Below are 19,756 nucleotides of genomic sequence, written 5' to 3'. Positions count from 1 at the left end.
GGCTCTGTATAAAACCTAAGGCTCGTATCTTCATTGTGAAATGGCATGTGTATAGTTTGTTAGTTCCTGAGAGAGGAAGCTTCCAGGTTCATTATAGGAAAGCTTTTATTCATTTTCCACCTCCCTGCACATTGCCTGCTTAAGCTAGGAGATGACCTAATAGATGTCAGCCCTGAGTGATCCCACTGCACTGGAAATAGAGTCTTTCACTCAGGGGATTTACTTGATGTTACCAAAGTGGTGGATAACATCAAATAAATATCAACAGCCGTTGATATTTCCATAAAGAAATAAGAAATCCTCCTAAATGTGAAGGAAGAAGTTCTTTTCACTCCCTTGCTATGATTCTTCATGTCTCTGGCTTTGGATTGGGGAATGGCTTCTTCTCATTAATCCATATACTTATGTAAAACTGACATCTACACAATGGGATAGCTGAGTAACTTATGCCACATACTTGATCATACCCCTGTTAAGTAGATAATGATACAAGTTATTAATAGAGGAGTGTTTTGAAGATAAAATCAAAATTCCATTTGGATATTTGAGTTCCATATTTGGATAATAAAGTCCATAGAGATATTTGAAATCTCTATGGATATAATATAGGAAATAGTAAATAGTTTACATTAGTCTAGAATTAAAGGGAGAAATCAACTGTACATACGTTGTATTTAAAGTTATGTGATTAGATACTATAACTGGGGTATTAATTACAGAGGGAGAATACACGGGAATCCTCACTTCTCAAAGGTTAGAGGAAGAAAGGAAGAAGGAAGGAACAGTATCTCAGAATGTTATTGTATATGTTTAAAAAAAACTCAAATAGATTAAAAAAGACTAAGTAGAGAGGAAGATGGCGGCGTAGGAGGACGCTGGGCTCACTGCGCGTCCTGCTGATCACTTAGATTCCACCTACACCTGCCTAACTAACCCAGAAAACCATCAGAAGACTAGCAGAATGGAGTATCCGGAGCCAAGCGCAGACGAGAGGCCCACGGAAGAGGGTAGGAAGGGCGGCGAGGCGGTGCACGCTGCACGGACTGGTGGGAGGGAGCTGGGGCGGAGGAGCAGCCTGCCGGCCAAGCAGAGCCCCCGAGTCTGGCTTGCAAAAGCGGAGGGGATGGACGCAGTGTGTTCCGACAGCAAGCGCGACTTAGCATCTGGGAGGTCATAAGTTAACAGCTCTGCTCAGAAAGCGGGAAGGCTGGAGGACAAAGGGAGGGAGAGTTGCTGAGCCCCGAGACGACAGAGCTATTTGGTGGGGAACAAAGGCACTCGCCAGCACCATCTCCCTCGCCCATCCCCAGCCAAAATCCCAAAGGGAACCAGTCCCTTCCAGGGAACTTGCTTGCTCTGCACAAATACCCAACACTCTGCTTCTGCGGAGCCACCCCTCTGGCAGCGGGTCTGACTCCCTACCTCTGCCACTGGGCGCTCCTGAAGTGGATCACCTAAGGAGAAGCGAGCTAAGCCTGCCCCTCCTGCCCCCATGCACCTTGCCTACCCACCCCAGCTAATATGCCAGATCCCCAGCACCACAAGCCTGGCAGTGTGCAAGTAGCCCAGACGGGCCACGCCACCCCACAGTGAATCCCGCCCCTAGGAGAGGGGAAGAGAAGGCACACACCAGTCTGCCTGTGGCCCCAGCGGTGGGCTGGGGGCAGACATCAGTGCTGACTGGGGCTCCGCCCACCAACTCCAGTTATACACTACACCACAGGGGAAGTGCCCTGCAGGCCCGCACCACTCCAGGGACTATCCAAAATGACCAAACAGACGAGTTCCCCTCAGAAGAATCTCCAGGAAATAACAACAGCTAATGAACTGATCAAAAAGGATTTAAATAATATAACAGAAAGTGAATTTAGAATAATAGTCATAAAACTAATCGCTGGGCTTGAAAACAGTATAGAGGACAGCAGAGAATCTCTTGCCACAGAGATCAAGGGACTAAGGAACAGTCACGAGGAGCTGAAAAACGCTTTAAACGAAATGCAAAACAAAATGGAAACGACAACAGCTCGGATTGAAGAGGCAGAGGAGAGAATAGGTGAACTAGAAGATAAAGTTATGGAAAAAGAGGAAGCTGAGAGAAAGAGAGATAAAAAAAATCCAGGAGTATGAGGGGAAAATTAGAGAACTAAGTGATACACTAAAAAGAAATAATATACGCATAATTGGTATCCCAGAGGAGGAAGAGAGAGGGAAAGGTGCTGAAGGGGTACTTGAAGAAATTATAGCTGAGAACTTTCCTGAACTGGGGAAGGAAAAAGGCATTGAAATCCAAGAGGCACAGAGAACTCCCTTCAGACGTAACTCGAATCGATCTTCTGCATGACATATCAGAGTGAAACGGGCAAAATACAAGGATAAAGAGAAAATTCTGAAAGCAGCAAGGGGTAAACGTGCCCTCACATATAAAGGGAGACCTATAAGACTCGTGACTGATCTCTCTTTTGAAACTTGGCAGGCCAGAAAGGATTGGCACGAGATCTTTAATGTGCTGAACAGGAAATATGCAGCCGAGAATCCTGTATCCAGCAAGGCTGTCATTTAGAATAGAAGGAGAGATAAAGGTCTTCCCAAACAAACAAAAACTGAAGGAATTCGTCACCACTAAACCAGCCCTACAAGAGATCCTAAGGGGGATCCTGTGAGACAAAGTACCAGAGACATCACTACAAGCATAAAACATACAGACATCACAATGACTCTAAACCCGTATCTTTCTATAATAACACTGAATGTAAATGGATTAAATGCGCCAACCAAAAGACATAGGGTATCAGAATGGATAAAAAAACAAGACCCATCTATTTGCTGTCTACAAGAGACTCATTTTAGATCTGAGGACACCTTTAGATTGAGAGTGAGGGGATGGAGAACTATTTATCATGCTCCTGGAAGCCAAAAGAAAGCTGGAGTAGCCATACTTATATCAGACAAACTAGACTTTAAATTAAAGGCTGTAACAAGAGATGAAGAAGGGCATTATATAATAATTACAGGGTCTATCCATCAGGAAGAGCTAACAATTATAAATGTCTATGCGCCGAATACCGGAGCCCCCAGATATATAAAACAATTACTCATAAACATAAGCAACCTTATTGATAAGAATGTGGTCATTGCAGGGGATTTTAATATCCCACTTACAACAATGGATAGATCATCTAGACACACAGTCAATAAAGACACAAGGGCCCTGAATGACACATTGGATCAGATGGACTTGACAGATACATTTAGAACTCTGCATCCCAAAGCAACAGAATATACTTTCTTCTCGAGTGCACATGGAACATTCTCCAAGATAGATCACATACTGGGTCACAAAACAGCCTTTCATAAGTATACAAGAATTGAGATCATACCATGCATACTTTCAGACCACAATGCGATGAAGCTTGAAATCAACCACAGGAAAAAGTCTGGAAAACCTCCAAAAGCATGGAGGTTAAAGAACACCCTACTAAAGAATGAATGGGTCAACCAGGCAATTAGAGAAGAAATTAAAAAATATATGGAAACAAATGAAAATGAAAATACAACAATCCAAATGCTTTGGGATGCAGTGAAGGCAGTCCTGAGAGGAAAATACATCGCAATCCAGGCCTATCTCAAGAAACAAGAAAAATCCCAAATACAAAATCTAAAAGCACACCTAAAGGAAATAGAAGCAGAACAGCAAAGGCAGCCTAAACCCAGCAGAAGAAGAGAAATCATAAAGATCAGAGCAGAAATAAACAATATAGAATCTAAAAAAACTGTAGAGCAGATCAACGAAACCAAGAGTTGTTTTTTTGAAAAAATTAACAAAATTGACAAACCTCTAGCCAGGCTTCTCAAAAAGAAAAGGGAGATGACCCAAATAGATAAAATCATGAAGGAAAATGGAATTATTACAACCAATCCCTCAGAGATACAAACAATTATCAGGGAATACTATGAAAAATTATATGCCAACAAATTGGACAACCTGGAAGAAATGGACAAATTCCTAAACACCCACACGCTTCCAAAACTCAATCAGGAGGAAATAGAAAGCTTGAACAGACCCATAACCAGTGAAGAAATTGAATCAGTTATCAAAACTCTCCCAACAAATAAGAGTCCAGGACCAGATGGCTTCCCAGGGGAGTTCTACCAGACGTTTAAAGCAGAGATCATACCTATTCTTCTCAAGCTATTCCAAGAAATAGAAAGGGAAGGAAAACTTCCAGACTCATTCTATGAAGCCAGTATTACTTTGATTCCTAAACCAGACAGAGACCCAGTAAAAAAAGAGAACTACAGGCCAATATCTCTGATGAATATGGATGCAAAAATTCTCAATAAGATACTAGCAAATCGAATTCAACACCATATAAAAAGAATTATTCACCATGACCAAGTGGGATTCATTCCTGGGATGCAGAGCTGGTTCAACATTCGCAAATCGATCAACGTGATACATCACATTAATAAAAGAAAAGATAAGAACCATATGATCCTGTCAATCGATGCAGAAAAAACATTTGACAAAATTCAGCATCCTTTCTTAATAAAAACCCTTGAGAAAGTCGGGATAGAAGGAACATACTTAAAGATCATAAAAGCCATTTATGAAAAGCCCACAGCTAACATCATCCTCAACGGGGAAAAACTGAGAGCTTTTTCCCTGAGATCAGGAACACGACAGGGATGCCCACTCTCACCGCTGTTGTTTAACATAGTGTTGGAAGTTCTAGTATCTGCAATCAGACAACAAAAGGAAATCAAAGGCATCCAAATTGGCAAAGATGAAGTCAAGCTTTCGCTTTTTGCAGATGACATGATATTATACATGGAAAATCCGATAGACTCCACCAAAAGTCTGCTAGAACTGATACATGAATTCAGCAAAGTTGCAGGATACAAAATCAATGTACAGAAATCAGTTGCATTCTTATACACTAACAATGAAGCAACAGAAAGACAAATAAAGAAACTGATCCCATTCACAATTGCACCAAGAAGCATAAAATACCTAGGAATAACTCTAACCAAAGATGTACAAGATCTGTATGCTGAAAACTATAGAAAGCTTATGTAGGTAATTGAAGAAGATATAAAGAAATGGAAAGACATTCCCTGCTCGTGGATTGGAAGAATAAATATTGTCAAAATGTCAATACTACCCAAAGCTATCTACACATTCAATGCAATCCCAATCAAAATTGCACCAGCATTCTTCTCGAAACTAGAACAAGCAATCCTAAAATTCATATGGAACCACAAAAGGCCCAGAATAGCCAAAGTAATTTTGAAGAAGACCAAACCAGGAGGCATCACAATCCCAGACTTTAGCCTCTACTACAAAGCTGTAATCATCAAGAGAGCATGGTATTGGCACAAAAGACACATAGACCAATGGAATAGAATAGAAACCCCAGAACTAGACCCACAAAAGTATGGCCAACTCATCTTTGACAAAGCAGGAAAGAATATCCAATGGAAAAAAGACAGTCTCTTTAACAAATGGTGCTGGGAGAACTGGACAGCAACATGCAGAAGGTTGAAACTAGACCACCTTCTCACACCATTCACAAAAATAAACTCAAAATGGATAAAGGACCTGAATGTGAGACAGGAAACCATCAAAACCCTAGAGGAGAAAGCAGGAAAAGACCTCTCTGACCTCAGCCGTAGCAATCTCTTACTCGACACATGCCCAAAGGCAAGGGAATTAAAAGCAAAAATGAACTACTGGGACCTTATGAAGATAAAAAGCTTCTGCACAGGAAAGGAAACAACCAACAAAACTAAAAGGCAACCAACAGAATGGGAAAAGATATTTGCAAATGACATAGCGGACAAAGGGCTAGTATCCAAAATCTATAAAGAGCTCACCAAACTCCACACCCGAAAAACAAATAACCCAGTGAAGAAATGGGCAGAAAACATGAATAGACACTTCTCTAAAGAAGACATCCGGATGGCCAACAGGCCCATGAAAAGATGCTCAACATCACTCTTCATCAGGGAAATACAAATCAAAACCACACTCAGATATCACCTCATGCCAGTCAGAGTGGACAAAATGAACAAATCAGGAGACTATAGATGCTGGAGAGGATGTGGAGAAATGGGAACCCTCTTGCACTGTTGGTGGGAATGCAAATTGGTGCAGCCACTCTGGAAAGCAGTGTGGAGGTTCCTCAGAAAATTAAAAATAGACCTACCCTATGACCCAGCAATAGCACTGCTAGGAATTTATCCAAGGGATACAGGAGTACTGATGCATAGGGGCACTTGTACCCCAATGTTTATAGCAGCACTCTCAACACTAGCCAAATTATGGAAAGAGCCTAAATGTCCATCAACTGATGAATGGATAAAGAAATTGTGGTTTATATACACAATGGAGTACTACAGGGCAATGAGAAAGAACGAAATATGGCCCGTTGTAGAAACGTGGATGGAACTGGAGAGTGTGATGCTAAGTGAAATAAGCCGTACAGAGAAAGACAGATACTATATGTTTTCACTCTTATGTGGATCCTGAGAAACTTAACAGAAACCCAAGGAGGAGGGGAAGGAAAAAAAAAAAAAAAGAGGTTAGAGTGGGAGGGAGCCAAAGCATAAGAGACTGTTAAAAACTGAGAACAAACTGAGGGTTGATGGGGGGTGGGAGGGAGGGTAGGGTGGGTGATGGGTATTGAGGTGGGCACCTTTTGGGATGAGCACTGGGTGTTGTATGGAAATCAATTTGACAATAAATTTCATATATTGAAAAAAAACCTCAAATAACATTTCCTAAATAGTAAAGTTATCAACTTTTCTCACAGAACACCAAGGCCAAGATGTGTGTACAGCAGGTTGGGTTAACTCATCATCTTGATGCTATCATGGACTTAGAGTCTCCCACTTTTCTACTCTGACTTGTTGAATCTCCTCCATGTCCCAGATGGCCACTACTTTTCATCCCCATGGTCTCTTTAAAGAGTGAAGAAACCTTCTCCAAGAAGACATGAAATTTCTGAAAGAAGAAGAAACTTCTTTACCTGTGTCATTGCTCATAAGCTTGTCACTTACCTGTATCTGAATAAATCACTGCAAGATTCCTGGTACCAAAACCAGGCTTTGGACCAACTAAATTGTACCCTCTCCCCAGCCGGGGATTAAACTATCAGGCCAAAAGCACACAGAGGATACAAACCCAAACAAAATGAGAGTTCCGCTGACATGAAATATGAGGAGAGGAATTGGTTGCTGGATAGAGTATGCTCTAAGTGTCTACTGAGACAGGCTGATACCAGAAATGTCCTATCTGGAACAGCAGGAAAAGAAAATGTTTAAAGAAGTAGAAAGTGATCAATTATGTCAGATGTCAGTAATAGGCCAAGTAAAATGATCAAGAAATAATCCCTGCTTTTTGAAAATTATAAAAAATAAGTGACATTGAGGGGTGCCTGGGTGGCTCAGTCAGTTAAGCATCCAGTCGTGATCTCACGGTTCATGAGTTGGAGCCCCACATTGGGAACTGTGTTGATAGCTCAGAGCCTGGAGCCTGTTTTGGATTTTGTGTCTCCCTCTCTCTGTCTGCCTCTCCCTGCTTGTGCTATGTCTCTTTGTCTCTCAAAAATAAACGTTAAAAAAAAAGTGACATTGACATTCAGGATTCAATGAAAGAGTGGAGAGTGAGGCTAAATACTTTTAAGTTGACCTCAAACAGTAAATGAAGGAAAGTAGCTGAAAGTGAAATGGAGAAAGACAAGTTTTGTTTTATTGTTAAAATGTGTTACATGAAAACTTGATTTGGGGTCAAACAGAATGATCCAGTTAAACAAAAGGAAATCGGTGATGAATGAAAAAATGAATGTTACATTGTTCAAGCAAAATCTTTGAGAATAGAGCAAGTCTCTCAACAGTGGCACCATGGACATTACTCTCAGAAAACTCTTTGTTGTTGGGGCTACCTTGAACATCATAAGGCATACATCAGCATCCTGGGCCTCAACCACTAACAATAACACCATCACCACTCTAACCACAAATGCTTACAAATATTGCCAATATTCTGGCAACGAAAATATCTCCCATTTGTGAAACAGTGGGATAGAGAAAGCTGATCCAAAAAGGGATTCAAACCCTTTTTGAATGGAGGGGCAGATATGTAATAAGAATAGAAAGTGTCTACACACTCCACCTTTTCTTCTTAAGGAGGGAAGGCAGTGAGCGGAGGCTTTGGATATGGAGGGCATCTACTGGGAATGGTTTATTGGATAGCCTTTTCCGGGATAGGTGAGCAGAATGCTGTCGAGCTTTGAGAACAGAAAAAAGCATCAAAGAGTCATTTTGGGAAGGGTGGAAGCAAAATAGTTTTTAAAAAGTAAAATGTGAGAATTGTGACCACAAATGTAAAGACAAGACACACTTTTTAAGTGTTTTGGTTTTTTCATATCACACTAGGACTTTCATGAACATAGGTCCTAATATACAACAACTTTGTTTCATCAGAGTTAGGTGTTGGCAGCTGATCATAACAGAGTTGAATGGAGGAAGAGATTTTGACAAATGGGATTTGAATGTGAAATATAGAGTCATTGGTGGGTTAGGAGAAATTAAAGATATGTCTGGACATGTCTTGTATGGACAAATGTTGAGTGAGAGGGAAGAAGTGGAGGGAGAGGGGAACTGGAGACCTGAAGGTGCCGACACACCCCTGCAAGGGACACCTGAAGGGAGTAGGAGGAAAAGGAGACAGCACTCAGATAACAAGGTGCTTAAAGTCAAGATTCATGTTAGGGCAATTACTGATGATCGTTTTTATAATTTATTCAATGTACATATGCATTGCGAACTCCATCTCTCTCAAGAATTTCCATTTTGGCCAGAAACACAGACAATAAATACACAGGTAAGTATGTATTCCATCAGACAGCAAATAGTGTCATTTAAAAAAGGCAGTTTATAACACATATGTTGTCTTAGAGGGTTACTGAAGTTGGTGGAAGAAAAAGTAGCTGGAGTTGAAGTCAACCCTGAGAGACCTGGCAGGGCTAGGGGTATGGGAGGACAGTGCAGAGCCTGATGGGTCAACCTGAAGGAGGAAATCCTGCACTTGTGTGGCCCTGACAAGGAGTGCCTCCTTCATGTTGACCCTTTGGGTGCAATTTGGCTTCACTCCTGTCTGGCCAGCCAGAGACAATGCACATCAACTTTGAAATAATCCCATGAGTGACAGGAGAAGAGGTAGAAAGGAAGAAAATGAGCCAAGAGCTGAAATTATCAATAGATGGAGGTGACTGATCACTCAGTAGAGACAAATGATTTGCTCTGAACTTTCCTAGGACTTCCAATGAACTAGGTACATTTGAAGAGAAAGTGGGCAAAATAGTTTGGAAGTGTCTAAAGGAAGCAAGGAGGGCACACAGAGAAAAGAAAAAGGAATTGTTAGCAGTTTATATATACTTGGTAATACAGCTAATTAAAAAATTAAAGGATATATAATATATAATGTACATGATATTATAATACATTCTATACATTACATTAAATACACACAAATATACTCTTTTATCTTTTAATGGATGTATTACTTATATAATCAGAAAACAAAGGGTGCAAGATAAAAATCTCATACTGTAAGATAAGAACACAAATGGCTATTGAAACTTTAAGTATGTGAAATGCCACATTTGCCAACAGCTAGATGAGTGCAGTATCAGTGTAATGAAATGAAATGAAACAATAAAAAAAGAGCAGTTATTTTTCAGCAGCCATGGTCTATTTCCTACCTTTGCTTTTTTGTTCTTCAGCCCCCTTGGAACCAAGTAGTATGGGAGGTGGGTAGCGAAGAGACGAGGAGATGGTCTTTCAACAAAATCCATTTTTCGAAAGTTGTACTCGAAGAAGGGGACTCGATCAACTGTTTCCAGATTCCCAATGCCTTTGCGATGTTCTTCAAAATAAATCAAGCTTAATAACTGCTGAAACCAGCTGGTTCCTGTAAAAGAAATAATTTCATTTTCAATGATGCACAAATTTCTCTAAAATGCATAGATGTGCCATCAGGTTTTTATCAGAGCTTGGTATTATAATAAGTATACTGATAATTTCATCTGAACAGAATTTTCATATAAAAAATGCAGAATAGATGAAAGAAAACAAATATTGCTTTTATTTTTCCTTTAAAGAAGATGCTCCATTTGAAACTCTGTGGGCATTTGTCCCACAAATTTATTTTTTGACTCTTCTGTGCTTTCTTCTGCTTCATGTATGGGACTTTTGAACTATCTTCTATGCCTGCCTCTAGATTTCCTTCCACAACCCCACTCCTAGTACATCAGGTAATAGAAGCAAAGAAATAGGAATTTTACTGAAGGAGTCACCTCCCATGTTTTTCGCCATCACCATGTTTCCTACTGTGTCCATGATGTCCACTTAAGTAAATAGTGTTCATTATAAATCCCTAAAGGAGGCCCTGTGACCCACATGGAGACAGAAAGGAAAAGATGATGCCTCAATTTGGACCTTTCACTGTAAGTGGGATGTAAAAAATTCTTATGATGATTGTTTCTCTTAATTCCTATTAGAGTGGACGTTTGTCACAGAATAAGTGGGTGTCATCCCAAGGTGGGGCCTCTGGGATAGCTCTCCTGGGCCCACAGTAGAGGCAGGGCCTGCCTATACCAAGCCACAGCCTTCCACAATAGGTCACTGCATTCTACTGGAGCGGGGATAGACACTGAGGAACCCGATGGCCCCCTCCTCCAGACCAGTGTTGCTCATTGCCTGGATTAATTCTAGGACAATTCTTGTTATATAGATATATTCTTCCTTCCTTTTCTCCTTCTTATCTCTTCCCTCCACTAGGCTGGTTACTCTGGTTGTTGGTTTGTTCAAGCAGACATTTAATCCATTCTCTTGATACTTGTTCTACACCTCCTTCTTACTTTTCTTTCCCTTTCTCTGGAATAATCACCTGCATAATTTCTGTCTGGGTAACTTTATCTTCATTTCTTTTTCCTCACTGCTTCTATATTTTCCTTTCTCTCTCTCTCTCTGGATTAAGACTTTTAGTTTCTCTTCCTGGTCAATGTTTATTTTTTTCTTTTTCCCCATCCCAGTCATTTTTCTCCTTGTATGTGCTCTTCCATCAGCACCACCTATACCCTGTTCTTGTGGCTGGTGTTTCTGTTTTCTTGCTTTGGGATTGTTTTTGTTTATTTGTTTGTTTGTTTGTTTGATGTGTTTGTGTCTTTGTGTGTTTTTGTTTTCTGTTTGTTTGTTTGCTTTCCTTTCCAGGGCTACTTCAAGGAAAAAATCAAAGCACATCTGGTGGAGGGTCGAAACATCACTGTGAGGAGGGAAATGAAATAACCAAAGTCACAATAACAGAGTGCAAGTAACACTCTCCAAAAAACACCTCCTGAAGGGCCAAGTCCTAGACAGTGTATGACCCCCCCTTTAATATAGCAGTGCTCACAGATGCTGAGCACATAACAAGATTTTCAAACTCATAAGGGACAGATAATTAGCCAAAATAATGAAATGGAGGAACTCTCCTCAAAAGAATTCCCAGGGAAAAGTGACAGCTAAAAAATTGACCAAAACAGATATAAACAATATAGCTGAACAAGAATTTAGAATAATAGTCATAAGATTAATCGCTGGGCTTGAAAAAAGCACAGAAGACAGCAGAGAATATATTGCTGCAGAGACCAAGAACTAAAAAATAGTCATGATAAATTTTAAAAAATGCTATAAATGAGGTACAAAATAAAACAGAGGTGGCCACAGCACGGGTTGAAGAGGCAAAGGGGGGAATTGGTGAATTAGAAGATAAAATTATGGAAAAAAGAGGTAGCTGAGAAGAGAGATTTAAAAAATCCAGGATCACAAGAGGAGAATTACAGAAGTAAGTGATTCAGTCAAACGTAACAATACCTGTATCATTGGAATTCCAGAAGAAAAAAAGACAGAGAAAGGGGCTGAAGGTGTATTTGAACAAATCATAGCTGAGAACTTTCCCAATCTGGGGAAGGAAACAGACATTGAAATCAAGAGGCACAGAGAACTCCCTTTAGACATAGCTTGGGTTGACCTTCTGCATGACATATAGTGAAACTGGCAAAATACAAGGATAAAGAGAGAATTCTGAAAGCAACGAGGGATGAACGGGGCTTTAACATACAAAGATAGACACATAAGGGTAGTAGCAGACCTATCTACTGAAACTTGGCAGGCCAGAAAGGAATGGCAGGAAATCTTCAATGTGATAAACAGGAAAAATATGCAGCCAAGAATCCTTTATCCACCAAGCCTATCATTCAGAGTAGAAGGAGAGAAAAAGGTTTTCCCAAACAAACAAAAACTGAAGGAATTCATCACCACTAAACCAACCCTACAAGAGACCCTATGGGTCCTCTGTGAGTGAAATGTTGCAAAGACCACAAAGGACCAGAGATATCACTACAAGCATGAAACCTACAGATAACACAATGACTTTAAATCCGTATTTTTCAATAATAACACTGAATGTAAATGGAATAAATGCTCCAATCAAAAGACATAGGGTATCAGAATGGATTAAAAAAAAAACAAGACCCATCTATTTGCTGTCTACAAGAGACCCATTTTAGACCTGAGGACACCAGATTGAAAGTGAGGGGATGGAGAACTATCTATCATGCTATTGGAAGTCAAAAGAAAGCTGGAATAACCATACTTATATCAGACAAACTAGACTTTAAATTAAAGTCTGTACCAAGAGATGAAGAAGGGCATTATATAATAACTACAAGGCCTATCCATGAGGAAGAGCTAATAATCATAACTGTCTATGCACCAAATTTGAAAACACCCAAATATATAAACCAATTACTCAGAAGCATAGTCAGTCTCATTGGTAAGAATGTGGTAATTTCAGGGGACTTTAATACTCCACTTACATGAATGGACAGATCATCTAGGCAGGAAATCAGTAAAGAAGCAATGGCCCTGAATGATACACTGGGCCAGATGGACTTGACAGATATATACAGAGCTTTTCAGCCCAAAGCATCAAAATACACATTCTTCTTGAGTGCACATAGAACATCTTCCAAGATACATCACATACTGGGTCACAAAACAGCCCTCAATAAATATAAAAGAATTGAGATCATACCATGCACACTTTCAGATCACAGTGCTATGAAATTTGAAATCAACGACAGGAAAAAGTATGGAAAACCTCCAAAAGCATGGAGGTTAAAGAACATCCTACTAAAGAACGAATGGGTCAACCAGGCAATTAGAGAAGAAATTTAAAAATATATGGAAACAAATGAAAATGAAAACACAACAATCCAAACCCTTTGGGATGCAGCAAAGGCAGTCCTAAGAGGAAAATACATTGCAGCCCAGGCCTATCTCAAGAAACAAGAAAGACCCCAAATACAAAATCTAACAGCACACCTAAAGGAACTAGAAGCAGAAGAACAAAGACATCCCAAACCCAGCATACAAAGTCAAATAATAAAGATCAAAGCAGAAATAAACAATATAGAATTCAGAAAAAAAGTAGAACAGATCAATGAAACTAAGAGTTGGTTATTTGAAAACATAAACAAAATTGATAAATCTCTAGCCAGGGTTCTCAAAAAGAAAAGAGAGAGGACCCAAATAGATAAAACCACGAATGAAAATGGATTTATTATAACCAATCCCTCAGGAATACAAGCAATCATCAGAGAATACTATGAAAAATTATATGCCAACAAACTGGACAACATGGAAGAAATGGACAAATTCCTAATACCCACACACTTCCAAAACTCAAACGGGAAGAAATAGAAAATTTAAACAGAACCATAACTAGTGAAGAAATTGAATCAGTTATCAAAAATCTCCCAAAAATTAAAAGTCCTGGACCAGGTGGCTTCCCTGGAGAATTCTACCAGACATTTAAATCAGAGTTAATACCTATCCTTTTCAAGCTGTTTCAAAAAATTGAAATGAAAGGAAAACTTCTAGATTCATGCTATGAAGCCAGCATTACTTTGATTCCCAAACCAGACAGAGACCCAACAAAAAAGGAGGATCACAGACCAATATCCCTGATCAACATGGATGCAAAAATTCTCAACAAGATACTAGCAAATTGAATTCAACAGCATATTAAAAGAATTATTCACTGTGATTGAGTGGGATTCATTCCTGGGCTGCAGGGCTGGTTCACTAGTCACAAATCAATCAATGTGATACATCACATTAATAAAAGAAAAGATAAGAACCATATGATCCTCTCAATCGATGCAGAAAAAGCATTTGACAAAATATAGCATCCTTTCTTAATAAAAACCTCAAGAAATTCAGGATAAAAGAAACATACTTAAACATCATAAAAGCCATTTATGAAAAGCCCACAGCTAATATCATCCTCAATGGGGAAAAACTGAGAGCTTTCCGCCTGAGATCAGAAACATGACAGGCATGTCCATTCTCACCACTGCTGTTTAACATAGTGTTGGAAGTTCTAGCATCAGCAATCAGACAACAAAGAGAAATAAAAGGCATCAAAATTGGCAAAGAAGAAGTCAAACATTCACTTTTTGCAGACAACATGATACTGTATATGGAAAACCTGACAGACTCCACAAGTTCTCCATCTGGTAGAACTGATACATGAATTCAGCAAAGTCGGAGGGTATAAAATCATTGTACAGAAATCAGTTGCATTTTTATACACCAATAATGAAGCAGCAGAAAGAGAAATACAGAAACTGATCTCATTTACATTGCACCACAAGCCATAAAATACCTAGGAATAAATCTAACCAAAGATGTAAAAGATTTATATGCTAAAAACTATAGAAAGCTTATGAAGGAAGTTGAAGAAGACACAAAGAAATGGAAAAACATTCTGTGCTCATGGATTGAAAGAATAAATATTGTTAAAATGTCAATATGACCCAAAACAATCTTCACATTCAATGCAATCCCAATAAAAATTGTACCAGCATTCTTCTCAAAGCTAGAACAAACAATCCTAAAATTTGTATAGAACCACAAAAGAACCCGAATAACCAAAGTAATATTGAAGAAGAAAACCAAAGTGGGAGGCATCACAATTCTAGACTTAGCCTCTACTACTAAGCTGCAATCATCAAGACAGTATGGTATAGGCACAAAAACAGACACATAGACCAATGGAGTAGAATAGAGACTCCAGAATTGAACCCACAAATGTATGGACAACTCATCTTTGACAAAGCAGGAAACAGCATCCAATGGAAAAAAAGACTCTTTAACAAATGGTGCTGGGAGAACTGGACAGCAACATGCAGAAAAATGAAACTAGACCACTTTCTTACACCATACACAAAAATAAACTCAGAATGGATGAAAGACCTAAATGTGATATAGGAAACCATCAAAACCCTAGAGGAGAAAGCAGGCAACAACCTCCTTGACCTCAGCCACAGCAATTTTTTACTTGACACATCTCCAAAGGCAAGGGAGTTAAAAGCAAAAATGAACTATTGGGACCTCATCAAGATAAAAGTCTTCTGCACTACAAAGGAAACAATCAACAAAACTAAAAGGCAACTGACAGAATGGGAAAAGATATTTGGAAATGACATATAGGATAAAGTGTTAGTATCCAAAATCTATAAAGAATTTAACAAAATCATCATTCAAAAAAACAAATACTCCAGTGAAGAAATGGGCAGAAAACATGAATAGACAATTTTCCAAAGAAGTGGCCAACAGAGACATGAAACAAAGCTCAACATCACTCATCATAGGGAAATACAAATCAAAGCCACACTGAGATACCACCTCACACCGGCTAAAATGATCAAATTGAAGACTATAGATGCTGGCGAGGATGTGGAGAAACGGGAACCTTCTTGTACTGCTGGTAGGAATGCAAACTGGTGCAGCCACTCTGGAAAACAGTGTGGAGGTTCCTCAAAAAAGTAAAAATCAACTACTGTATGACCCAGAAATAGCACTACTAGGAATGTACCGAAGGGATACAGGAGTGCTGATGCATAGGGGCACATGTACCCCAATGTTTATAGAAGCACTTTCACCAATAGCCAAATTATGGAAAGAGCCTAAATGCTCATCAACTGATGAATGGATAATGAAGATGTGGTTTATGTATATACAACATGATACTACTTGGCAATGAGAAAGAATGAAATCTGGCCATTTGCAGCAACGTGGTTGGAACTGGAGGGTACTAGGCTAAGCGAAATAAGTCAGTCAGAGAAAGACAGATATCATATGTTTTCATTCATATGTCGATCTTGAGAAACATAACAGAAGACCATGGGAGAGGGGAATGGGGAAAAAAATTACAGAGAGGGAGGGAAGCAAGCCATAAGAGACTCTAAATACAGAGAAAAAAATGAGGGTTGATGGGGGATGGGGGATAGGAGAAAGTGGGTGATGGGCATTTAGGAGGGCACTTGCTGGGATGAGCCAACAACACTGGGTGTTGTATGGAAGACAATTTGACAATAAATTATATTTAAAAAAAATAATAATCCATGCTAATCAGCAGCACATGGTGAGCAAGATCACTCTTTGGCACACATGCTTTGCTGGCAGGGGCAGGTGGTATGCACCTCATTTGGTCCTCCCACTACCTTCATATTGGTGGTTGTAGTCCTCCAGTGTTGCCCAGGGAGGACCACGACCACATGTGCCTACGTATTACCACAGCTGGAGCTCAAACTCAATGAAAATCCACTGTTAGGAAGCTCTAAAAAGGTTGCTTATATACTTCCACCTTTCCCAGTTGACAGACACTGTGTCTTCAGGTGGTATCACAGCTTTGGGACGGGTACCAATCATGCCACATTTTTGCAGAGATTCAACAGTATGATGCAAAAATCTCTGCAGAGATTCAAAAGTTCAAATACCTGTGTTCAGCTTCTCTTTATCCACTCCCTCTTTCTTTCCTTCTTTCTCTTTCTTTCTTTCTTTCTTTCTTTCTCTCTCTGTCTCATTCTCTCTCTCCCCACCCCCCCCCCAAAAAATAAATCAACGTTAATAAAATAAATTTAAAAATGCCAAGACAGGAGAATTCATCCTAAAAGATAGAACAAGAAAAGTTAATGGCCACTGATCTCACTGAGACAGATATAATATTCATGTTCCAGAATTTAAAGCAATAATTACAATGATACCAGCTGGGCATGAGAAAAACATAGAAGACAGCAGGGAATTCCTTACCACAGAGATTAAAGACCTAAAAACTTGTCAAGCAAAAATGAAAAATGCATAACCAAGATTCGAAACGAACTGATTGTAATGACTATAAGGATGGAAGAAGCAGAGGAATGAATAAGTGATAGAGAACATAAAATTATGGAAAATCCTGAAGCTGAAAAGAAGAGGGAAAGAAAAATATTAGATCATGAATGTAGACTTAGGGAATTCAGTAACTCCATAAATTATAATAATATTCATATCATAGCAGCCTCAGAGGAAGAAGAGAAGGAAAGGGGAACAAAAGGTTTATTTGAGGAAATTATAGCTGAAAACTTCCTTAACCTGGGGAAGGAAAGAGATATCCAAATCTAGGAAGCACAGAGAACTTCCATAAAAATCAGCAAAAGCAAGCCAACACCAAGACATATCATAGTTGGGGTGCCTGGGTGGCTCAGTTGGTTAAGCATCCAACTCCTTTATTTCAGTTCAAGTGATGACCTCACAGTTTGTGAGATCAAACCCGCATGGGACTCTGCACTGACAGCCCAGAGCCTGCTTGGGTTTCTCTCTCCCTCTCTCTCTCTGCCCCTCCCCAGAGCTTGTGCTCGCTCTCTCTCTCTATCTCTATCTTTCTCTCTCAAAGGAAATAAATATTTAAAAAAATTAAAAACAAATATCATAGTCAAACTTGGAAAATATAAAGAAAAATCCTAAAAGCAGCAAGACAAAAGAATTCCTTATCTTACAAGAGAAGACAAAGAAAATTAGTAGCACAGCTCTCCATAAAAACTTGGCACCCCAGAAGGGAATGGCATGATATATTCAATGTGTTGAATGGAAAAAATATGCATCCACGAATACTCTATCCAGTATTCAGAACAAAAGGAGAGATAAAGAATTTCCCAAACAGAAAGTAAACGAGTTTCTGACCACTAAACCAGAGCTGCAAGATATATTAATGGGGGATTCTTTGAGTGGGAAAGAAAGACAAAAGGCAATAAATACTAGTAAGGACCAGAGAAAATTTTCAGATACAACAGTGTAGCATGTAGTAAAATGGCACTAAATTTATATCTATCAGTAATCACTCTGAATGTAAATTGACTAAATGCTCCAGTCAAAAGAAATAGGGTGTCACACTGAATTAAAAACAACAACAGCAAAAACAAACCCATCTTTATGCTGCCTATAAGAGACTCATTTTAGACCTAAAGAAACCTGCAGATTGAAAACCATCCATTATGCAAACAGAAGTTACAAGAAAGCCAGAGTAGCAATACTTATATCAGAAAAACAAAGACTGTAAGAAGAGATGAAGAAGGGCTCTATACCATAACAAAAGGGTCTATCCAACAAAAGATCTAACAATTATAAATATTTATGCCCCCAAGTTGGAAACTCCAAAATATATAAAACAATTAATAACAGACATAAATAACACATTGATTATAATACAATAATACTAGAGGACTTTAATACCCCACTTAGATCAATGGACAGATCATCCAAGCAGAAAATCAACAAGGAAACAATAACTTTCAGTGACACACTGGAACATATGGACTTAAACAGATGCATTCAGAACATTTTATCAAAAAGCAGCAGAATCACATTCTTTTTGAGCACACATTGGACATTCTCCAATATAGATGACATACTAGGTCACAAATCAGACCTCAACAAGTACAAAAGGATTGAGATCATACCATTCATATTTTCAGACCACAATGCTATGAAACTTGAAGTCAACCATAAGAAAAAATTTTGAAAGACCACAAATACATGGAGGTCAAAGAACATCTTGCTAAAGAATCAATGGGCCAACCAGGAAATTAAGGACAAAAATTTGAGTAAGTTTATTCATTTATTTTGAGAGACAGAAGGCTCATGCATGTGTATGTGTGTGACCAAGTGGAGGAAGAGCAGAGAGAGAGGGAAAGAGAAAATCCCAAGCAGGCTCTGCACTGTCAGCACACAGCCTAATGCAGGGCTCGATCTCATGAACCATGAGAAAATGACCTAAGCTAAAATCAAGAGTTGGACGATTAACTGACTGAGCCACAAAGACACCCCAAAAAAGGAATTCTACAAATACATAGAAACAAATGAAAATGAAAGCATCATGGCCCCAAAACTTTGGGATGCAGCACAAGCAGACATATGATGTAAGTACATGCACAGGTCTACTTCAAGAAGCAAGAAAAATCTCACATATGCAGCCTAAGTTTATGCCTAAAGAATCTAGAAAAAGAACAACAAATAAAGCCTAAAGCAAGCAGAAGAAAGTAAATAATAAAGATTAGAGCAGAAATAAATTATATAGAAACAAACAAAGAAACAATAAAAAACAGTAGAACTGATAATAACACCTGATTCTTTGAAAGTTAATAAAATTGATAAACCCAGATAAGTCCAGCCAGACTTATCAGAAAGAAAAGACAAAGGAATCAAATAAATAAAATCAGGAATGAGAAAGATCACAACCAACACCTCAGAAATAAAAACAATTATAAGAGAATATTATGAAAAATCATATGCCAGCAAATTGGGCAATCTGGAAGAAATGGGTAAGTTC

General features: G+C 39.0%; 1 protein-coding gene across 1 annotated transcript in view; it reads right to left on the bottom strand.

Moving 5' to 3' along the window:
• LOC122219139 (amine sulfotransferase-like) overlaps positions 1–19,756 on the bottom strand; it is a 51,520-nt gene that overhangs the window by 6,751 nt on the left and 25,013 nt on the right. Inside the window, exon 4 of the mRNA XM_042937379.1 lies at positions 9,765–9,973. Coding sequence (XP_042793313.1) covers positions 9,765–9,973 — 209 coding nt within the window. The remainder of the gene's footprint in view (positions 1–9,764; positions 9,974–19,756) is intronic.

This window comes from Panthera leo, chromosome B2, assembly GCF_018350215.1.
Source record: "Panthera leo isolate Ple1 chromosome B2, P.leo_Ple1_pat1.1, whole genome shotgun sequence".
Classification (NCBI taxonomy): domain Eukaryota; kingdom Metazoa; phylum Chordata; class Mammalia; order Carnivora; family Felidae; genus Panthera; species Panthera leo.
This window is presented reverse-complemented; position numbering and strand designations above follow the sequence as displayed.